This window comes from Entelurus aequoreus, linkage group LG22, assembly GCF_033978785.1.
Source record: "Entelurus aequoreus isolate RoL-2023_Sb linkage group LG22, RoL_Eaeq_v1.1, whole genome shotgun sequence".
Taxonomy (NCBI): Eukaryota; Metazoa; Chordata; class Actinopteri; order Syngnathiformes; family Syngnathidae; genus Entelurus; species Entelurus aequoreus.
The window spans coordinates 26,197,012-26,219,315 of record NC_084752.1 but is presented as its reverse complement, the minus strand read 5'-3'; the positions used below and the strand labels follow the sequence as shown (position 1 = coordinate 26,219,315).

At 38.5% G+C, this 22,304-nt stretch overlaps 1 protein-coding gene across 1 annotated transcript in view; it reads right to left on the bottom strand.

Moving 5' to 3' along the window:
• Positions 1 to 699: 699 nt before the first annotated feature.
• The window catches only part of LOC133639244 (cytoplasmic phosphatidylinositol transfer protein 1-like), a 118,561-nt gene continuing 96,956 nt past the window's right edge, over positions 700 to 22,304 (bottom strand). The window contains exons 6-9 of the mRNA XM_062032421.1: positions 16,702 to 16,797; positions 12,833 to 12,988; positions 8,934 to 8,997; positions 700 to 5,183 (exon numbers count right to left, since the gene is read on the bottom strand). Of these exons, the coding sequence (XP_061888405.1) occupies positions 4,825 to 5,183; positions 8,934 to 8,997; positions 12,833 to 12,988; positions 16,702 to 16,797 (675 nt within the window). The 3' untranslated portion in view covers positions 700 to 4,824. The remainder of the gene's footprint in view (positions 5,184 to 8,933; positions 8,998 to 12,832; positions 12,989 to 16,701; positions 16,798 to 22,304) is intronic.

Here is a 22,304-nt window from a genome sequence, read left to right as displayed (position 1 = left end):
TGCATAACCTGCACTTATTTCTTATTACTCATTTCTAGTCTGTTTTTAACAACGTTACATTTTGTACTGTTTATATTGTGCGAATAAATAAGAGTTCCACAGAAGTGAGGCCTCCACTGAGAACACAAAGTCGTCCGGCACCTATTCACTCTACTACAGCTCGAGTCTGCACACCTTCACTACTGTATCCATTAAGACATGTAAAAATTACTTTTAAAAATGAGAAATCTATAAAATTATCAAAACTCTAAGTCACTACTTTTTTTCCCCAAGCTTTGAACCCTGCGGCTTATACAAAGGTGCGGCTAATCTATGGATTTTTCTTCGCCAACTATGGAACGGATTAAGCAAAGTAATCAAACAATGTACTAAAATGATCCATCTTAACAAATTGTTCAAACTTAAAGTGTTTACAAAGTAAAAGGAAGAAGAATCCTGATATTATTCATCTCAAAAGCATTAATAAAGACTGACAGTTTTGTTTGATCAGGGTTTTACTGCCGTGTGACAGGCATCGTTTGGCATCAATTAAAATGTAAATAAAATTTTGAAAAATCTTTCAGCGTAAATCTTTTTTTCTTTTAAAACTTAGTGGGTGCGGCTTATACCCCGGAAACACGGCACTTCACTGTAACAAAACACTGGAGGAAAGTGGAAGTTGGGATAAGTATAGAGAAATATAAAAAAAGACAAAAAGAATAAGGATGCATGGAATTTTTATTTCCTTTATCTAGCTCATAATAGTGAAACAATTACATTACCAAAGAAGCCAATGAATCAACTCTCCAATGAACACTTTTTGGGGCCCATTACACAAAGCACAAGCGGACAAGAGTACAGGAAGTAGTTCAATAATTACAGCTTCTTGCTTGTGAGACAGGCCCCGGGTAACGTCAGGTTAAGATCGGATTCAAAGTGCAACAGAAAAAACGAAGAAAAAAAAAAAAAAAGGCTTGGTCCTTCAATTAAAGGATTTTATCCCTCAAGTGTAGCCACAAAAGTTACAGCAGGATTACTCCAGAAAAAACAAACAAAAGAAAATCCGAGCCCACCAAATCCGCCACTTCACTCAAAAAAAAAGGTGTTACAAATTCGAAAAATTGAAAAAAAAAAAACCAGTGTTAGAAATTCACCATTACTGCGAGAAACCACTGACAAATTCCTTCGCAGATTCACACGTTCATGAAGCTGCCATCCACATGAACAGATCCAATGAAAAAAAAACGAAAAAAAATATTAATCCATAACAATATTTACAATACTCTTTTAAACAGAGCAGACCACAACTGAAAAAGGTAGCTTGTTTAAACCGGAACAGCCCGTGACGTAGCAAATATATCCCTGACGACGCACGTACACTCCATTATATATCCAACAAAGAGGACCGATTCAAAAGGTTTCGAAAGACAGAAGCGAGAGTTACCGATAACTACAAACAATTCTTTCAACAAAAACTGTACAGAATATTAAACGGCGTTTATGGCAAGTAAGACGTTGCAGTCACTGTGTCGTGTTAGACCACTTTGGTCCAGGAAGCCGGACAAGACCGCAACAGAACAATCGTACACAGTCTTAGCACTCGAGATGGCGATTTCGAAGCAAGGGGGAAGGGAAATAGCTTCTTCTGGAATGTAATTACAATTAAACGCAAACTGTTACAAAGCAAGGCAAAACGATTAGTGTCAGTGGTATCTTTTAGAAGGAATTGGCAAAACAAGAACAAATGCAGTTCCTTTTAAAGGCCCAAGTGCAAAAGACTGTTTTCTCAAAATTGTTGAGTCTTTTCAAATTTGTTTTGCCATTTCCAGCTAAATCAGAACCATTGCACAAATGCACAGTAACTCAAAATGACAAAAGTAAACTAATATATGCCATGTTATGCAATAGCCCATTTGCATGTATCATCACATTCATTTAGTAGGATTTCATACAAAAAGTAAGGCACACGCAACAAGAAAACCACACATGCATACGTCCCTTTCTGGAAAAAGATCTTATGTTTGGGGTTCGGAGATTTACACACGCGAACCAGCTTGATGGCACCGAACAACTGGCCGTCACAACCGTGGAATGTTGCGGCAAACAGACCGGCTTAAAAAAAAATAAAAAATACACCAAATCTATCGTCGCGTCATTACAGTGTTATCAAAATATAGACTTTCTTCACATACATATGCGCGTCATTTCTGCATGTTATCCTACTAAACTTTCCTGAGGCCGTTGCCAAATTGCACTCTTGGCAAAAACCAAATGAAAAGGCAACTAAACAGTATTTTTAATCTGCGTGTTTTGAGTGCGGATATATTTGGGATTACTGGGTGAGAATGTAACCGTGGCATGCAGTTGTTCATATTCTCTTGGCATGCTCAAAATATAAAATGAGTAGCATTGAGGCATTCACTCCCCCCCCCCACCCAATACAGGTGCATCATTAATCAATCCATATACAAAGATCCTTCTTGGAATATACGCAAGGTATAGAGAGACATTCCATGCAGCATATAGAAGAAGCACTTGAAATTCTGCCGTTTGATCACTGAATTGTCATTGCCCAGTAAAAAAAAGAAGGTAAAATTATAATTTTTTGTAATACTGACCACTAGGGCTTTGGATGGCGACGGGAAACCATTTGAAAAGTTCTAGTTGATAGGTCAATCCTCATCAAGCACCAAAGCAGTGATTAACAGAAGCCATCCTCTGCAGGCAAAACAGCGCAAGCTTGATAAACACGAGTCTCCACTTTACACGTCGATATGTTACAATGTTGGGGGGAAAAAAATAAATAAAAGTACCCAGAACGTAGCATTTCCTCCCCACAATGGGACTAAAGTGATTGAGTGGATAGATTGTTGAATCACGTCTACAGTACTTTGCAAAAGTCGAGGCCAGTCAATTGGACTCAAAGCAGTAAATAGAATAACGGTTGCACAGAAAATCAAGCAAGAAATAATTATTCGGTATTTGGAGGATCTGGATCAAAGGTGCAGATAGGGGAATGTATTTGAACCATTTCAGTAATTATGGAATCAATGAAACGAGCTATTTACCAGAATAATAAGGGGACTGATTGTTTTCAATTAAGCATTCAGCCTTTGTGGAGTGGACTAAATATTTGCTTGTTTCATACATTTTCTGTGTTGACCATCTCCCAATAGGTCTATTTTTTGTCATTTACAGCCAACAAACTCACTTTTAATCCACACGAGTATGAAGATGAAATCTAATGCCGGCCTAAGACTTTTGCACAGCACTGTACGCCGCCAGACATCCCAGCATAGAGGTCACTTTAGTATTTTTGTGACCATGACTTCATAATACCACCCTCCCAAAAGAGGTATCCAAGACTGCATGTGCACTCCATGGCTTGACTACGCAAAGGCAAACAGTTTCTGATTGTTGTAAACATTGTGAGTTTGCAGACTGGTGTGGTATATAAACAACAAGCAGGGAGAGAAAGGTTTACGAGGGAGACCTGAGGCGTGAACACTGATTGTACTGATCCTGTAGTCCAAAAGTCTTGTCAGTGAAATGATGCCAACTGTTATTAGCAGCCGTCGTGATGCGTCCGTGTTGAACATGGCTGCACTTTGTGTTGTGATTACAAACGTGTCAACCGGAAAGGGAACGACCTTGTGGCTCGGTGGTGCGAAGGCATTTTCTTCTTGGTTCAACTGCTTAAAGATCTCCGCTAGTCCCAACGGAGGAAGTTAGGACTTAGTAAAAAAGAAATTCCGTTCAAGAAAAATAGGTTCAAGGTCTCTGGAGTGGAAGGGAAGGGCATAGAAATCAGGAAATTGTTCAAAGACAGGGGTGTCCAAGGGTGTTTTAAACAGCCTGATGTTTATTCTAAAAGTATTATTAAACAAAAATAACCAAAAATTGGTTTGGTCATCTATTATAGAAAGCTTAAGGGTGTTTTTACTTTGACTATATCGACCCGAGTATAACACTTTTCCCGTGGAAAAAGTCAATGGGACCTGATATTCAGAGTCTGGATTTGTATGTGCAAACCAGAAGGTGGTTGCCAAAGGACTTCCCTTAAAGCCAGTCAGATATTTTCTTTGTGTGACCCAACTTTAAGATCATGGTGATCATGAAGCCAACCCATCAACTGCATAATATATTGTAATCTACCAGTTATTTAACATGACTTGGAGATAATTGTTTTTTGACTCTTACTTCGAAATATTGTTTCCAAAAAACAGGTCTTAAAGAGACGCTTATACCCAGGTCAATACGGTACTTAAATGATTGCCGTAGGTTATGTCCAGTTGGTTTGTGTGTTGTATTACCAAAACGTAGGCTGATTTATAGTACTTAATTGGACACCCCTGTCTTTAGAGGACGGTTTGACTAAGTGAAAAGAGGTCGATCATTCACATTGTCACTGTAAAATTTCATGATTGTGCAGAACACAGGGCTGTTGCTGCGAATGCGCTTGATAACGAGTCTTTCACTAATATGCCGTGATCAGCAGGGACCCACTCATCTAGAACTCAGTCGACCCAAACCCTGTACAAGCTGAGTGGAAGATTCAAAAGTCAGCTTTTGAGTAAGACTGGACAAGCAGCGCATGGTACTGGCCTAGCATAACAATTAGACTGTTAGCAACTCTGTATAAATGGGAATGTGAGACTTTTTGAAAAAAACAAAAGAATAATATACCATAAACTTGCTTTTAGGGTGTTTAGGTGTGTGTATAATCATGACTTGGCTGTCTTTAGCTAGGGATGGCTGTAGATCGCGTCAACATTCGGGCACCAGTCTTTGGCGGGTAGACTTAACTCAATGGGAAGTGCAGGGGGAAGACGTTCCAAGGTCGGTCTACTGTTCCCCCATTTCAACAAGATCAGAATTGGAGGAAGGCAGCGTGGAGGACTGGAGGTCATTTGAGGAAGGTAACGGCCTTGGAGTAGATCCCTGCTGTACATCACTTGGAGGCGTATCAGGGAGAGTCAGGGTTTCCGGGGCGGACTTCTTACGGGGCCGGTCTTTGGGGACGGAGAGGGAATCGGGCGCATCTGTGCACAAAGGGGTGGTGGGGGCGCTGGCGGGGCCGGTGAGGGCACAGGAGGACAATGGCGTCTCGCTGATGGAGATGGACGGGGGAAAAATTCCGATCTTCTGGTTGGTGGCCTCCTGGATTGTCCGCTCAAATTCTCTCACTTCATCCATTGTCATGTCTGGGTTCGGAAGAGATGAATTAACAGTTAGGTATTCTGCAAACATGCTGATGCAACAGAAAAGCACATCAAAGTAATCATGTTATATCAATTTCTATGATTCCAGTTAAAGGGGTCCTATTATGCAAAACAAACTTTTCTTCCCTTCTAGTGTTTGTTTAGGTATTTGGGATCCCCATAAGTCCCGGAAATTTGAAAACCAACCATGGAGGCATGGTGAAAATATTTATAATACAATCTTTTCTTCCATACGTTGGAATTTGAGATTTTAGTGACGTATTTTGCCTTAGTTACATCAGTGGATATCGCCATGTAATGCTAGAGCAGTGCTTCTCAAACTTTGTTCACAAAGTAGCACCTCAGAGAAAACTTGGCTCTGCACATACCACCATAAAGACCAACAAATACAGTAGTGTGGTGGGCCTAAGTATTCATTAAAAACTATTCGTTTAACAAGTATATTTAATATCTTTGGTGACAGAGTTTGAACAGTAACACTGCTTGCATATTGGAAAATAAAATACTGTACTTTAACTGATTCTTTGGCGTACTACTAGATGGAGCTTGCATACCATTAGTGGTACACCAACATCCATCGTCTACTGCTGCTACTTTTCCCTCAGGGTCGCAGGAGCCTATCACTGCTTGAAAATCTATGTGGTAGAGGTCTACTTGAAGAGCTTTGCCGCCATTTTTATTCAGTTGTTATCCAAAGTTGTAGTCAGTAAGTCCCTTATTTTTCTTCATCCTCTTGTTGTGGAGCAGACTGGCTCATACATGCATGCTAAAATCCTCTGATGTAACCATTTCTAACACAAAGTAGCGAGCCAATTGTTTTAACCTCTAATTGTCTGTAGACAATATGGGAGTGCTAAAAACTACAACATGGCTGACAGTGTGGAGTCTCATTCGAAGAGGGCTTTGGCACGCAAATAAGCATCCTGAAGAGACTCTTAGAGAACGGCTTGAAGATGGTCCGTTTAAAAATATATATATACACAGTATATGCAAAATTTAGCCCAAACGACCACTGTTACATGTTATGTAGACCAGTGTTTCTTAACCATGGGGCCAGGAGCCATTGATGGGCCGCCCAAAAATGTGTTTCTCAGCTTTGTTCCGTATGGTCACTGGCAATACACTTTTCCCCCACCTGTGGCAGTAATGATAATATCAAACACAAGAAGTCTGGAGCTAAAATCATACTACCGTATTTTTCGGATTATAAATTGCAGTTTTTTTTTCATAGTTTGGCCGGGGGTGCGACTTATACTCCGATTTATGTGTGAAATGATTAACACATAGGAGCTTTAAGGCAGTCCTGAGCAACCTGTGGGATGGAGAGCACAGCTTCACGGCAACCGGGAGAATGCACCATGCAACTTTTCTGGATGTCATTGGATGGATCGACAAAGCATGGTCTTCAGTGACAACCGAAACCATCCTGTCCGGATTCAGAAAGGCTGGAATAATTGGAACTGCAACTGACGATGACTCTGACGTAAGCGACATACCGATAGAAGAGGAAGCGGCGCATTGTCTACCTTTGGAGTTGGCAGAGTTGTTTAGAAGCGACACCGAGGAAGAAGATTTCATGGGATTTAGCGATTAGGAGTGACAGATTGTTCGGTAAACGTATAGCATGTTCTATATGTTAGTTATTTGAATGACTCTTACCATAATATGTTACGTTAACATACCAGGCACGTTCTCAGTTGGTTATTTATGCGTCATATAACGTACACTTATTCAGCCTGTTGTTCACTATTCTTCATTTATTTTAAATTGCCTTTCAAATGTCTATTCTTGGTGTTGGGTTTTATCAAATACATTTGCCCAAAAAATGCGACTTATACTCCAGTGCAATTTATGTTTTCCTTCTTTATTATGCATTTTCGGCCGGTGCGATTTATACTCCGGAGCGATTTATAATCCGAAAAATACGGTAGTTTAAGTGCAAAAACTATGACTAAAGGGTTAAAGCTGCATTTTCATTTGCACTTTAATTTTATTGACAGTTTAGTGAACAAACATTCATTATTAACTTTGTTTATTTATGCACAACAATTTTATGTAAATGTATTTTTTGTAAGTTATTTATATTTACGAGTCCTTCTTAAGCAGTATATTTGATTAGTTATTTTTCTAAATCAGCCTGACTTAAGCCTAAAGGTTATGCGTTAAATAAATATTTGCAATTAACACATGGTTTCATATCATTAGACAAGGTTGTAAACTATGTAGGTTAGGTATAATTATTGAATACATTTAAAATCAAGAGGAAGATTATTTATTCCGTGTTAATATTTGAGTGGGACCCAGGCCCATCTCTAGTGGATATTTAGGGCCCCGAGGTCAAAAATATTAAGAATCCCCTGATGTAGACCACAAGGAAGGGTTTTCAATGTTAAAAAAATAAATCACAATATGACCCCTTTAAGTTAATTGCTGCCACTTCAGTCTTGTTTTTGAATATGTGTCCATCGAGGGTTTAAAATGACACTTCAGAATAATTTTTAAAAAAAAGTTCACATACACTTGCTTCTCTTTTAGGGATCTTTGCTGCGGACTGCTCAGAAGGTGCAGTTGCTGCGGACTGCTCAGAAGGTGCAATTGCTGCAGACTGCTCAGAAGGTGCAATTGCTGCAGACTGCTCAGAAGGTGCAATTGCTGCAGACTGCTCAGAAGGTGCAATTGCTGCGGACTGCTCAGAAGGTGCAATTGCTGCAGACTGCTCAGAAGGTGCATTTGCTGCAGACTGCTCAGAAGGTGCATTTGCTGCAGACTGCTCAGAAGGTGCATTTGCTGCAGACTGCTCTTTGCCAACCTTAACGTTGGTTTCCTCTTGCATTTTTTTTTCGTAATCCCGCACGTCATCCAAACTCATATCTGGAAGGAAGGAAGATGGGGCAAATCTGGTAACTTCCAACTCAAACGGCACTCCAGTTGAGACAGGTTGGAAAGGATAGGGACAAGGTGGCAAGAAGATATTATTGGGGGTGAGTAGAGTGCTTTATATAGATGACATGGATTTGTAAAGGAAAGCATCCCAAGAAGAAGACCGATAAGGAAAAGTGAGATGGAACTTTTTGGAGAACAACGTAGAACACCCCAGAGAAAAAACAAACTGGTCAAGGTGGAAAGGATTCGGGCATTTTCGGTCCACAATCACTCCTTAGCTAAACAGGTTGTGGATGAGTGTTACAGGGTAGTGAAGTATAGATCATTGGAACAACAAGAAGGTTGTGGCATCCTTTGAATCCATGCAGCTTCCACACAGCATACCAATTTTTTAAAAGTCAAAGAGGATCAAGGCCCTAAGGCAGTCAGAGGATAAAGGATTGGTAGTTGAAGAGTTAGGTGAAAAGTGTGCAGGTGAGGTGAATGTACATGCACACTCCAAACAATCAGTTCTGCAATACTTCATGTATTTATCTAATGTGAATAACTTGCTGCTATATTGACTTAAGTATCTGGCCGTGACGTCATTGCTACAGTAACAGGTAGTGGGTGAAAATGTAAAATTGGCAGTTATTTCGGTTCCAACATTTCTGGGAAGACTTCAAGAGGTTTGACAGAAACAGTTATTTCCCCAAATTGTTCCCACGAAACAAAAATTGCCCAAAATATCTGGGTAAGAATTAGAGGCCAATAGATTAAAATGGTGTTTTTGTCAATACGTTAGTCAATATAGAGTGCATGGTATCATTGTGAATAATTGCAAGTAAAAATCTAGGACTAGTGACTCACCAATCCATTCATCCACCCAAGCGAAAGCCTGCCTGTGTCCAAGCAGCAAGATATCCCGAATCACCTGTAACAAAACATGTTTTGCTTATGATAGAATGTAATACAACTTGGTTCAAAAGCAAACAATGTATTCTAGTGATTGAAACAACAACAACAAAGGTGTTGTGATTCATGATCCGTCTCACCTGGTATTTACAGTACAAGCATGAGGCAGCAAGAACTGCGGTTTGACCACACGATTTTGCATTTTCAGCTGAGCACAATATAGCGACTGTTTATGAAACCCAGTTGTTTGTAGAATATTTAAACTAACACTATCGGCTTATCAGTTTAAGCAGATCCATAACAATGCAATCTGACTGCCAATGTAATGTTCTTCCTCAAATGACCCAGCAGATGGCAGTATTTAGCAGCTGTTACAACTCAACTGAAAAGAAAAATGAGTGGTTGACTTATGCCAGCACGCCTAAAACTCATGGAATTACTTGATAACTGCAACCTGACAGCAATAATCTAACACACTGAGCTATGTAAATTGTTTTTGTTGTTTTATTTTGGGCTGTCAAAATGAACAAGTTAACTCATGTGATTAGTCACAGAAAATATCACATTAATTATGAACACACTTCGATTGAGGAATTTAATTTGACTGTACACACTCTTTTACCTTAACCGCTATACGTTCAGTGATCTGACCAATGCATAAGTCAGTACGAAAACGAGTGAGGAGATTTTGGCGTGCTTGCTTGTAAATTTGACTCCAAAATACAGCCTGAAATAACTTCAGATAAAACTTTTACCAAGTTTTGTGCAAATAAATCACATTCAAATAAAATGTTCCTGTATCATATTCTGACAAAGTTACATTACTGTGAAGATATTGGGGTATTTTCCTAAGCAAACTTTAATGCAAGCAAGTAATGACTTGGGATTAGTCAAGATTAATCAAAATACCAACATGTGATTAACAAAACAATCACCTGACAGCCCTAATTTTATTGCAGACTTTTGACCGGTGCACCCAGAACAGCCCATATCACCCCTGTTCTATCCAGTCTTCATTGGCTTCCAGTTAAATTCCACATTGAGTTTAAGATTTTAGTCCTGGATATGCATGGAGGGGCCCCTCAGTACATCACTGATTTACTATGCCCCTACTCCTCAGGGCGCAGCCTCCGGTCTTCAGGCCAGTGTCTTCTAAAGATCCCAAAAACTTGATTTAAAACCTGTGGAGACCTGGCATTCCAGGCTATAGCTCCCAGACTCTGGAACAATTTGCACCAGTACCTCAGTAATCTTGACTGTGTTTAAACTTTCAAGAAACATTTCAAAACTTTTATTTTTAGTAAAGCTTTTAGTTAATGCACCTTTTAACTATCATTTTTAATCCACTTTGTATCCTTTTTATGATGTTGCCTCGGTTTTATTTGAATTGTTTTACATCACCTATGTTTTGTACAGCACTTTGTGATTTTAGCTGTAAAAAGCGCTTTATAAATAACATTTACTTACTTAGCTTGTTAGTTTAGTTAGTTTATTATTTTTTCGGTCAATGGTCAACAAAATAAACAAACAGTTTTACATAAACAGTAATACATTCATGAATTGAAAATGTTGCAGACCGAAAGGGTTTAGGCTGAAGTTGAACACTTATTGCGCCTAACCCTATAAACAATGTCAAATACAAGATGAGCTTCCAAAAATTATGGAATTTCCTTTTCACAACATATTATAAATACACATTGTACACAACATAAACACTGTTCGATTATATACACAGTAAAGGCATGTGAAATATCCTTGTACACGTGTTAAACCTTTGCACCAATTATATACTATATACAATTATACTTCCATTACTATTTATATCCCACATTTAGTTTGTAATTAACATCGATCATAGTATTAACTACTGTGTTAATTCAAGAGTGATATATTTTTTCAAGACATTGGTCTTAGAAAGTTGTTTTTAAATGTGCGAATGGAACTGGAACATTTTAAGGAATCATCCAAGCGGTTCCACAGTTGAACCCCCCTGACAGAAACACATCTACTTTTTAAGCTCGTTCTTATGTTTGCTTTCTGAAAGACAGCTGAAACTCTGATGTCATAGGGACTCTCCCTAGGTTTGAACCTCTCCTGTAGACACCCAGGCAGCATGTGGTTATGAGCTTTGTACGTCACAAAAGCAGTGTTGAGGTCAACAAGTTTGTGCCGTTTTAATGTTTTTAATTTAATAAACAGAGCATTGGTATGGTCGTGATAATCCGCATAATTTACAATTCTAATCGCTTTCTTTTGAAGTGAGAACATAGAGTTGTTTGATTTGTAATTGTTACCCCAGATTTCAACAATAATTAAGATATGGGAGTACGAAAGAATTATATAACATGTTAAGAGCCTTTTGATTTACAGAGTTTTTAATTTGATGTAACATAGCAATAATTTGTGCCATCTTTGTCTTGAGTATATTTATGTAGTTTCCAATTTATCATCTATATAGATTCCCAAAAATGTTGTTGAATACACCCTTTCTATCTCCATATCATCGATTCTTATGACACTGTTATTTTTCCTATTACCAAAAATTATATATTTTGTTTTATTTAGGTTGATTGATAGTTTATTGGCATCAAACCATTGCTTTAGTATGTGGAGTTCACTCTCTACAGTCTCTAGGAGTTGGCCAAGGTCTTGCCCAGAACAGTACAGATTTGTATCATCAGCAGAGAGAATACAGTTGAGTTTTTTTTAAAGATTTTACAGATATCATTAATATACAATTACTTACTGTGTGCTTCTGTCGGAACGCTGCATTACTAACATGGCGTTATTCGTAAAATATCACCGCTGAGCACTTGTTACAGGCAGCTGAGTCTGCATTTACTTGGCACCGCAAAAAAGGCACCAATAGCGTCGTTCTTCAGTTTAGACAATACGGTGTAAATCAGCACCGGTGCCGTTATGCAACCATCGGTAATTGCAACTGGATTGTTCATATTGTCTTACAAGAAACGTATTATAAAACCGTCTGAACAGATCAGTTTGCGTTTGTTCAATGACCTCACTGGACGAGAATATTCACAGGCATCCAAAGAGAAGTTTATTTTTCAATTTAAAACATTAAAAAGAGGAAAACTCATAACTTTTGAAAAAGACAACTGTGAATAAAAACATTGTCCTTTTTAACTTACAGTATTCTAAGGGAAATGTATAGTGGCCTTGTGGTTAGAGTGTCCGCCCTGAGATCGGTAGGTCGTGAGTTCAAACCCCGGCCGAGTCATACCAAAGACTACAAAAATGGCATCCATTACCTCCCTGCATCAAGGGTTGGAATTGGGGGGGTAAATTACCAAAATGATTCCCGAGCACGGCCACCGCTGCTGCTCGCTGCTCCCCTCACCTCACCTCCCAGGGGGTGGGTCAAACGCAGAGTAATTTCACCACACCCAGTGTGTGTGTCTATCAGTGGTAGTGTGAATTGTGAATTATATTTATATAGCGCTTTTCTCTAGTGACTCAAAGCGCTTTACATAGTGAAACCCAATATCTAAGTTACATTTTTAAACCAGTGTGGGTGGCACTGGGAGCAGGTGGGTAAAGTGTCTTGCCCAAGGACACAACGGCATTGACTAGGTTGGCAGAAGCGGGGATGGAACCCGGAACCCTCAAGTTGCTGGCACAAACTTTTTTTACTTTATACATAATGCGAAAGAGGTAATTTCTACCGCCTTTAACTCTAGTTGCGCACTCCTGTGACAGATGAATGTGCCTGACCCACACATTCGTACTGAAATTGCATTTAGACTTCAAAGTCATATCAACATATGCCGTAAACCAATTTCCACTGTGGATAGAAACCCAAATCTACAGCATTCTCTGTGTGAGTGACCTCTGACCTTATGCACATACTGCTCCACACGTGTCTGCAGACCCCACACCTCAAACTTGACCGTGACCAGTTTGTACGAGCACATGATGGGATTCTGCGTGTCCCTCCAGCCCTCCTGAAGCAGGCCTCTCGACGTCTTTTCTGACTTGAAGTATCGCAAGTCCTGCAATGGCGCATTAAAGACCACACAGGCAAACATTTAAGACAACACTGTACTGCAAATCATAGGAAATACATATCAAAGTGCTGCAAAAAAATAATGAAAAAATTGTTCAAGATATCTAAAGCAATGGTCCCTAACCAGCAGTCCCAAAATAATTGTGTTTCTAGTGACATCAATTTAATTTTTTTTGTTTTCTGAGTGTTTACTATAGTGATTGGTGTGATACGTGTACACTGTAAATATTGCCCTCCCTTTATTCATACTACATTATGATGTCACCACCGTCACACCCTCTCTCTTTCAGATGTCTGCAGGACCACCAGGGGGCTCAAAAAGTTTGACCACTAAACTGAAGGAAATTGGACTACTCAGTTCAATAATAAGCAACTATTATATATTTACATTGTAAATTTATACCAAATGATTGAATAAGCTTCGATTATGCTCAACAAACATGTTTTGATATCAATCGATCAAACTTTATTTGTATAGCACTACTGAACAAGAGCCGGTTCCCACTCTATCAATTACTTGCCATTTTGTCAAGCGATTCTCTTATCAATTCTTCCAGGTGGGGATGACGCCATTATGAAACATGCTTACTGCGTAGTAAGGTATACCGGTATTAGGATCGTACCGCAATACTAATTAATCATATTCAGTACTATACCGCCTCTGAAAAGTACCAGTTTATATTATGTTTATAAACTCAGGAAATATGTTCCTGGACACATGAGGACTTAAAGTATGACCAATGTATGATCCTTGGCACTCAGCATCAAGGGTTGGAATTGGGGCTTAAATCACCAGAAATTATTCCCGGGCGCGGCACCGCTGCTGCCCACTGCTCCCCTCACCTCCCAGGGGGTGAACAAGGGGATGGGTCAAATTTCACCACACCTAGTGTGTGTGTGACAATCATTGGTACTTTAACTTTAACTGTAACTACGTGGTATCGGATTGATACACAAATCTGTGGTATCATCCAAAACTAATGTATAGTATCAAACAACAGAAGAATAAGTGATTATTACATTTTAACAGAAGTGTAGATAGAACATGTTAAAAGAGAAAGTAAGCAGATATTAACAGTAAATGAACAAGTAGATTAATAATTCATTTTCTACCACTTGTCCTTAATTTTGACAAAATAATAGAATGGAAAATGACAATGTTACTGCATATGTCAACAGCTAAATTAGGAGCCTTTCTTTGCTTACTTACTAACAAAAGACAAGTTGTCTTGTATGTTCACTATTTTATTTAAGGACAAACTTGCAATAAGAAACATATGTTTAATGTACCCTAAGATATTTTGTTAAAATAAAGCCAATAATGCAATTTATTGTGGTCCACTTTATTGAGAAAAGTACCAAAATATTGGTATCTGGACAACACTATGTAGTGAAGTTAGTTTGTTTTGCAATTTTGAGATCTAACTTTTTACAAGAAAAGATTGCAACAGCACTACTTGTAATAATTCTAAAGCTGCTAGTTCATCGAGGACATGCGAGCAATTTCCTAAAATATTTGAACACTAATTTTAAACGAAAGTCGTATTTTTGAACCGCACCGATCTCATCCCAGGCAGCAGTAACGCTGAATACGACAGGTATCAACTCACCGCCTATCATGTTAGCGCTATTATTTGTTTAATTAAAATGAATGCCTTCTCATTTAGATGAGCAAGACGAGAGAAAGAGTCTGACGGGCTCCGGGGTGGGCAGTTCACGTCTGTCGCTAGACGAATGTCACCGAGCAGCGACTAAGTTTGTGGTCTTTTTGCTACAGTAGACACTCCTGATTTTCGCTAGGTGAAGGCTTTTTATTGTGGTCCGAAAAAAATGGCATGTTTTCCTCCCACCAGATTTTCTCAAAGTCATGTTTAGAAAATGGATGGATGGATGTTATACAGGTGAAACTCAAAACATTTGAATACAGTGTACAAGTCCATTCATGTCAGCAATTTACTTTAAATGTGAAACTAATCTGTGAAATTAACTCATTACATGCAGAATGAGTCTATCATTTGATGATCTTGGCTTACACTTTTTGAAACCCTACATTTTCTGAGATTTTCAATTCAAAGTTTTCATACACTATAAGCCACAATCATCAAAATTAAAAGCTTGACATACAGTATCTCACTTTGCATTTAATAAGTTAATATCACATGTTACATTGTAATTTCCACATGATTTATTTTGCTAAATTCTTCATAATATTTATTACATTACCAAAAAAGTACCTTTTCTTCTTCTATGCTACATATGTGATCTCACTGTAGGCTTTCTAAGGTCATGGTACCTCTAAACCAGGGGTGTCAAACATACGGCCCTCGGGCCTGACAGGTTTTATCCGGCCTGCGGGATGAGTTTGCCAAGTATAAAAATGAGTCGAAATATTTTAATGAAAGAAACTGCTGTTCCAAAAGTGTCCACTAGATGTCACAAGAGCAATTATTTGTATCTTTGTAGATTATGCTACATATGTAAAAACAAAATAATAATAATCACATGTTAGTGCACCAGTCGAGGAAAATTATCAAACTATATAAACATACTGTAATTTGATTTTGATATTTTTTTCATCTTGATAGATTGAAAATTAACACTAACTAGCTAACTGATGAACGTTATCACATAATTTATTCAGAAAGACAAATAAATAAAAAAAATAGAATACTATTAACCGCAACATGCAAGTTAAAAAAAAACACATGATTTGTACATTTTCCGAATGTGCTTGTTCTATTTTTAAACAAATAAAACAATCTGAAGTTGCCTTTACTTTTAAGTTATCATGCCGTGATTTTACCAGCCCACTTGGGAGCAGATGACACACCTGCTCTAAACTAAACAAAAATTGAGGCTAATCCACATTTATTCCCTCTTTTTTTCCCCCCCCAAATAAGAATCGATTAGAGAACCGTTAAGGAACCAAATCATTAAGCAGAATTGAAAATGGAATAGGAACCGGAAAAATCTTATCAATTCCCATTCCTATAAAGCCCTTTTCAAACATAAAATGTAGCACAGTGCTTTACATTTAAAAACAAGTGTCTTCTGCCCTCATTAAATAACCCCAGGTTAAAAGTCAGACAACCCACCCTAAACCCCTTTTTCCTCTACCAGACAATAAAATGCATGTAAAAACTGGACACCTGAGCACGGAACAATTAAGTGAGAAAACACTATCTTAAGGAGCCAAGTGCACCAGGAGCTGCATGATGAGGGGCCACGACTGCGCGGAACCTGATCCAGGGCACCCAGCAAGGGACCAGGGAGTCCTCTCGCCGAGGAACCCATGAGCCAGAGCCACAGCAGCCGTGGCACATCAGAGCCCCCAGTGTCGAGGAAACGCTGGAAATAACCTCAATACAACTCAAATATATTATGAGCATAACATAAATTAATATGATACAATATAATTAGTAAAATGAATCAATATTACATAAATATGTAGTTAAACTAAATAGAAATAATTAAATTGGCATGTGGTAAATAAAAGCTACGAGCAGGTCTTGAGTTTGATTTAAAAAAAAATCGTAACATTCTCTGCGGCCCCTAAAGCAGCCAGTTCCACAAATAGGGGGCGTAACAATGGAATTACATTTTCCTGTGAGTACAGGTCCAGACTTTTGCAGCAATAAAGAAACAGTTTACAGTTTTATGCTCAGATAACTACGTTGTGACCCACAAACCCCAGCTTACCTCTGACTCTTTGTAATGGCGTTCAGGGAGGTCGTCGTAGGCAATGTCGACAAAACACACCTCCCTCTCCTGGTCCTGCAGCTCGGAGTGAAATATCTGGGGGGGAAACAAGAACAAGTTACTATGCCAATAATAAAAATATTGATTATAAAAAAAATACAAATCAAAAAGGTTCTTGGAAGGAGCCAGGCTCTGCATTGTAATGCCTTATAAAAACCAATGGAGGGCACTAAGGCCAAACTGCTTAATTCAGAAGCACTGCGCTTTACCAGTGTTTATTAATCAATCATTTTTATTGTTGTTGTCATAATATCAGTTATACACGCCAACAAGATTTTTCGGAGCATATTAAAGCCGCATAGAAAAGTGCTGAGATGTGCAGGTCACTTTAGCCGAACGGTCTCTGGTACATTCATAGGCTGTCTAATAACAGTAGTTTTCCCGCAGCATTATTCCAGGACAATAAACAAAAGTAATGCTTTCAAAATAACTATAATAATAAATCACATTTCTCACCCTCGCTATGAAGTAGTATTGTATTTAATCGTTTTGGAGTCTACATTTCCAGAAAGTTAATGTCCGGGGCCCGAACTTCTCTGATCACCATTAGTCTTATTTTGTATAAACTGGAAAACCAGCGTCCGCTACAATAGACATATGATTTTAGTCTATTTTGTCAGATTTATGGAACTTTTGCAAAAATGTGAGTCTCACTAGTTTTTGGAACTGAACTCGTGGGCCACCAGTTGAAAAGCCCAAATGGTGAAAAAGAGAGGACCGAAGATGGAACCTTGAGGAACACTTAACTAAATAAGTTGAACAAATGACAACTGACTGCATCTGAAGTAAACAAGCTACAGCATTACAAAAAAATGTGTAACTGCCAAAAAGGAAAGGACTTGAGGGGTGCGCCTTGAGGAACGCCTCAGCAAAGAAATTACACTTTTGGACCCCAGTGTTTTGTTTGCTAGCAAGGTAAAAATGTCAATGTAAGGATCTGCCAATGAGTTTACAGCGGTCCTAGTTCCTCTAAACTGGGACACTCAACTGCAGAGGTGTCAAACGTACGGCCAAGGTTAATCCAGCCCGCAGCCTGCAAGATGGGTTGGCCAAGTAGTAAAATGAGCCGCAATTATTCATGAAATAAACTATTCTAAATAAACCCACTGAAATGTCAAAATAGCAATTTTGTTAGCATTAGGCAAGCAAACGGTTTATAGCGGGGCCAAGCAAGTATGCCCAAAGATATCTACTAGAAGTATGCCAAACAAGAGTAACAGTGGTACACAGTAAAGAAGGGCTGCAGCTCCTCCCCCTAGAATCTAGGGGTCTGCAACTCAAAATGTTGAAAGAGCCATATTGGATCAAAAATACAAAAAACATTAAAAGCCTTACATAAGTGTTATAATGAAGGCAACACATGTGTCTATATTAGCTATATTGGCCTACTATCAAAGGCTGATGCAAATCTTCGTTGACAGAAATGTTGTATTTTAATTTTCATTCTTCACATTTTTGCAACATTGGAAAACATTAGTAAAATGGAGGCTTCTCACAGGATGAGAAAACTCCTGGAAATGACTTAGAATGGCCAAAGGTGTAGATGTGTGTGTCCAAGTTTAAGGAAACTGCAGGCTGTCTTCTTCTAATGGATTTATTACAATCTTTACAAGCTGGGTAATGTTTGCTGTGGTCTGGAACAACATGGCACACAAACTATGACAAATGCAGCCAATATTACATACAGATAATGTGTCATGAGACGTGCAAATATAAATTAAACAGGACATCCATTCTTATAAGGAAAGGAAATTAAATGAGCTCAAATATACATACTAACGAGGCATAATGATGCAATATGTACATACAGCTAGCCTAAATAGCATGTTAGCATCGGTTAGCTTGCTGTCATGGATTGACCAAATATGTTTGATATGCACTCCAGCAAAGCTCACTTTTGTGCATTCACGCACAGCATAAAACGTTTGGTGGACAAAATGAGACAAAGGACTGGCATAAAACACGTCTTTCTGTGGCAGCATCGGAGAAAGTTGTACATGTAAAACTATGAGTTCAAGGATCTCTGAAATTAGGAGGACAAAACGGTGCTTGCCAAATACTCATCAGTGAAGCATGTCTAACATAAACAGTGGGATTTCTAACAATTAGGAAGGTTTGTGTCATGTTTGTTCTCCTACAGAAAATATATTAAAACAAACAAAAAAAAAATTCTTCATCTTTTTCCATTTTCACACATCTCTGAAAGAGGTCCAAGGCGCCGCTAGGGCGGCGCTAAAGAGCCGCGGGTTGCTGACCCTCGCCCTAGACAAACGAAATGTAAAACCTGCCGTTTGACCGCCTCTGCTTCGAACACATCGTGCTTTGGCACCCTCATTGCCACAAAATGTCGGTCAAAATAAAAAAAGTGGACTCAAAGAGTAACTCAAGACTATTGAATAGGGTCCGTGTATGTCATCTGTTGTCCATTTGGAATAGAAGGTAATTTAACAAAAATCAACTTTCCTCCTTTTTTTGGTTCGATAATAAAAAAGCAGAAACCGATAGAACCATTATGCATATTGATCAATGCGTTTAAAAATCGAAAATTGGAATTTAAATAACTAGTGGGAAAAGTGTATTACCCGTTCAATTTGTGCACGTGCAATCCACCCATATGTCTAAACAGTGTCTCGTTTCCGGATCCTCGTCTGTAAGTGACCCGGAACAACAGATGAAAAAGACAGAACGGTGTCAGTGTTGTCAAAACAATTTTCTCGCGGTCGAGAGTTCCCTTCTATTTTTTTTTATGTCCAGAGACATGGAAAGTGACACATTTTAATGGTTCTCTACCGGGCAGGCACACAACTTCTGTTGTTCCGGGTCACTCAAAGACGAGGATACATAGACACTGCGCATGTGCAATCTACCATATCGTTAAACATTGAACGAGGAATACAAAAAAAGAAAATACGTTTTTCCACTCGCTTTTTTATTCCCTATTTTCATCGGTCTGTGTTGGCCCTGCGATGAGGTCTCGACTTGTCCAGGGTGTACAATGTTCTGGCTGCAAACTATAAGTTGACTTATACCTTTAAGAGGTACGTCTACATTGCATATGAAGGTACGACATGCTGTGTCCTCTACTGTATATGTTGGGGCACATCCTCCACTGCCCCTAATGCCAAGCTACAAGAGTCCAGACAAAAGCTCTGAAGTTGCATCACCACTATTTTGTATATCCTCATATTTGAATCTTTCCAAGAAGAAAATTAATCCTCTAGTATCCTCTTGGGAGCGAGATTACATTTTAAATTGCTACAGTTTTGCATGCACACACATTTAGTGATATTACACGTACGGCGTGCATTACTATATTCCTTGCCAAAGGCAAACTCTGTAGCATATAATCCAAAAGTGTGTGATGAACAGGAATTACTCCAAAATGAGCAGTGAACTGGCCAGCTTTCAGTCCTTACAGCGAAATACATACAGATCTCCCCGTTAAAGGGGAACAGCACTTTATTGGAAAATTTGCCTATCGTTCACAATCTTTATGTAAGACAACACGTTTTTCCATTTTTCATGCATTCTATTTTGTAATATTCGGCTCCTATTACAAGGCTAACAATTTAGCTAATGAAAATAATGTATTCCGCCCATAAAGCCCTCTTAAAAAACATCCAAAAAGGGCAAACAATACTCCATTTACATGTTTTGATCTGCATATTAACCAAGTATTAGATTGTCATTGTTATAGTTAAGGGCTAACGCAGAGGAACTACTTTCAGCGGGGCCTTGATCACAGATCAAAATTAATTCTAGATTATAAATCATGCCACTCACTTTTACAGTAAAAGGTTGTAGTCATAAACCGAGAAGTTGGTCATCTTTGAAATTCAATTCAACTCCAAAAACACCAACATACGCTAGTTTGCATTGCCTTGTTTTATACATCTGTGATGATTATACTGAATTTATCTAAACACAAGTTTTGAGAGCTGACTATTGTAAATTAGGTGATTGTTTTATCATGTTAGTAGTTCATATTTCTTGTTTAGCACTTGGCAGTACTGCCACAGTGTTTCACTAAAGCTGCTCATCACTCAGCATCTAAAACTCGTAGCTCATCTTATTTATATTTAGGCTCACAAAATAAGGTTTGGGATCTTAATTTGTCTCAAAGTAGTCATCAAGGCTCTCATGAAGTCTGCCATGATTGGTAGTGGTTGTTATTGTTTAAGTAAATGGTGGTATGATGCACTCCGTGAAATCAATGTGCCACGTAAATGATTAAAACGACCAATCACGCAAATATTACATATTATAAATGTGCCTGTTACTACATTACATATACTTATAGTATGTATAGAAAAGGTTTGGGGATTTTTTTTAGAGCGCTTTAAAAAAGGTGCAAGAGATTGAATTCTATTACCTGCATTGTTAGCCATCAACTTTGAGCCGTAAATTAGAATGCACAAAAAAAGAGAACAGGGATTGTGAACGGCAAAATATTAAAGTGCAGTTCTCTTTTAAAAAAGGTCTCATGGGTGAGACTACATCTTGGAATTCCTGAGCTGTAAATGAATGTTTCAGACAGGAGTCCATAATTAATATTGTGAATTCACTCAGGGCTCTTTTCTCTGCCTGCGCATTGTGGGTTAAGACGGTTGTTTTCCAAGAAAGTCTAGGCCAACAGTTTCCATTGGTATTACTGATAAATGCGGTGCCTCTTTCTGTGTCCCAGCATTGTCACCATGTTGAATGCAAATACTTTATTTCTTAAGTGGTTGTTTTTGTCTTGTGCAAGTGACAATGTGGATGGTATAATAACCATGTTGTTAGCATGCATGTGTGCACAAGGATGAAGGGCAAAAGAAGCAGGGGTGGATCAAAACAGCACAACCGAAAGACATGAGGGTGTGTAGAGGAAGGTTTGAGAAGAACAGAGAAGAAAATGTACAGTATGTTGGTCTACTACATACAAAACATTTGGCTGCACTGAAATTGTTTTGCACTACGTTCAAATTGCTTTCAGGATTAGGTATGTTTATTTCATAGCATTCATTTATCTGTCTGAGGCTACAGTACAAATATCAGACAATATTTTTGTCAGCCTAATTCACACAATTGTCATTTTCCACAGACAACTATTGAAATGCTGGATTTATACAATTTTCTTATGTCTAAAAGTATAACCGCTAAGTCAATATTTCAATTTGTTCGAGACTACATTTTTATCTACTGCACAACATCATAGGACACATTTTTTAAAGGGGACCTATGATGACTTAAACCTTTTTCTGACTTACAAATGTTCTGGATACTTGTGTTAAAAGCGCCAAACCACAAGGCTGCACGCATGTTGGGATGCCTCTTAATGCAGTTTTTTTTTTAACATAAAATTGTGTGGAATAGGCTGACAAAAATAACAGTGGCGTGATTATGTTATTGTCTGTTTTGTCAACATTGACCGCGGCTCTTTAGCGCCGCCCTAGTGGCTTCCTGAAGCTTTTTCAAAAATGGAAAAAGTTGGGGGAAAAACATTTGTTGTTTTAATAATGTTTCTGTAGGAGGACAAACATAATACAAAGCTTCCTAATTGT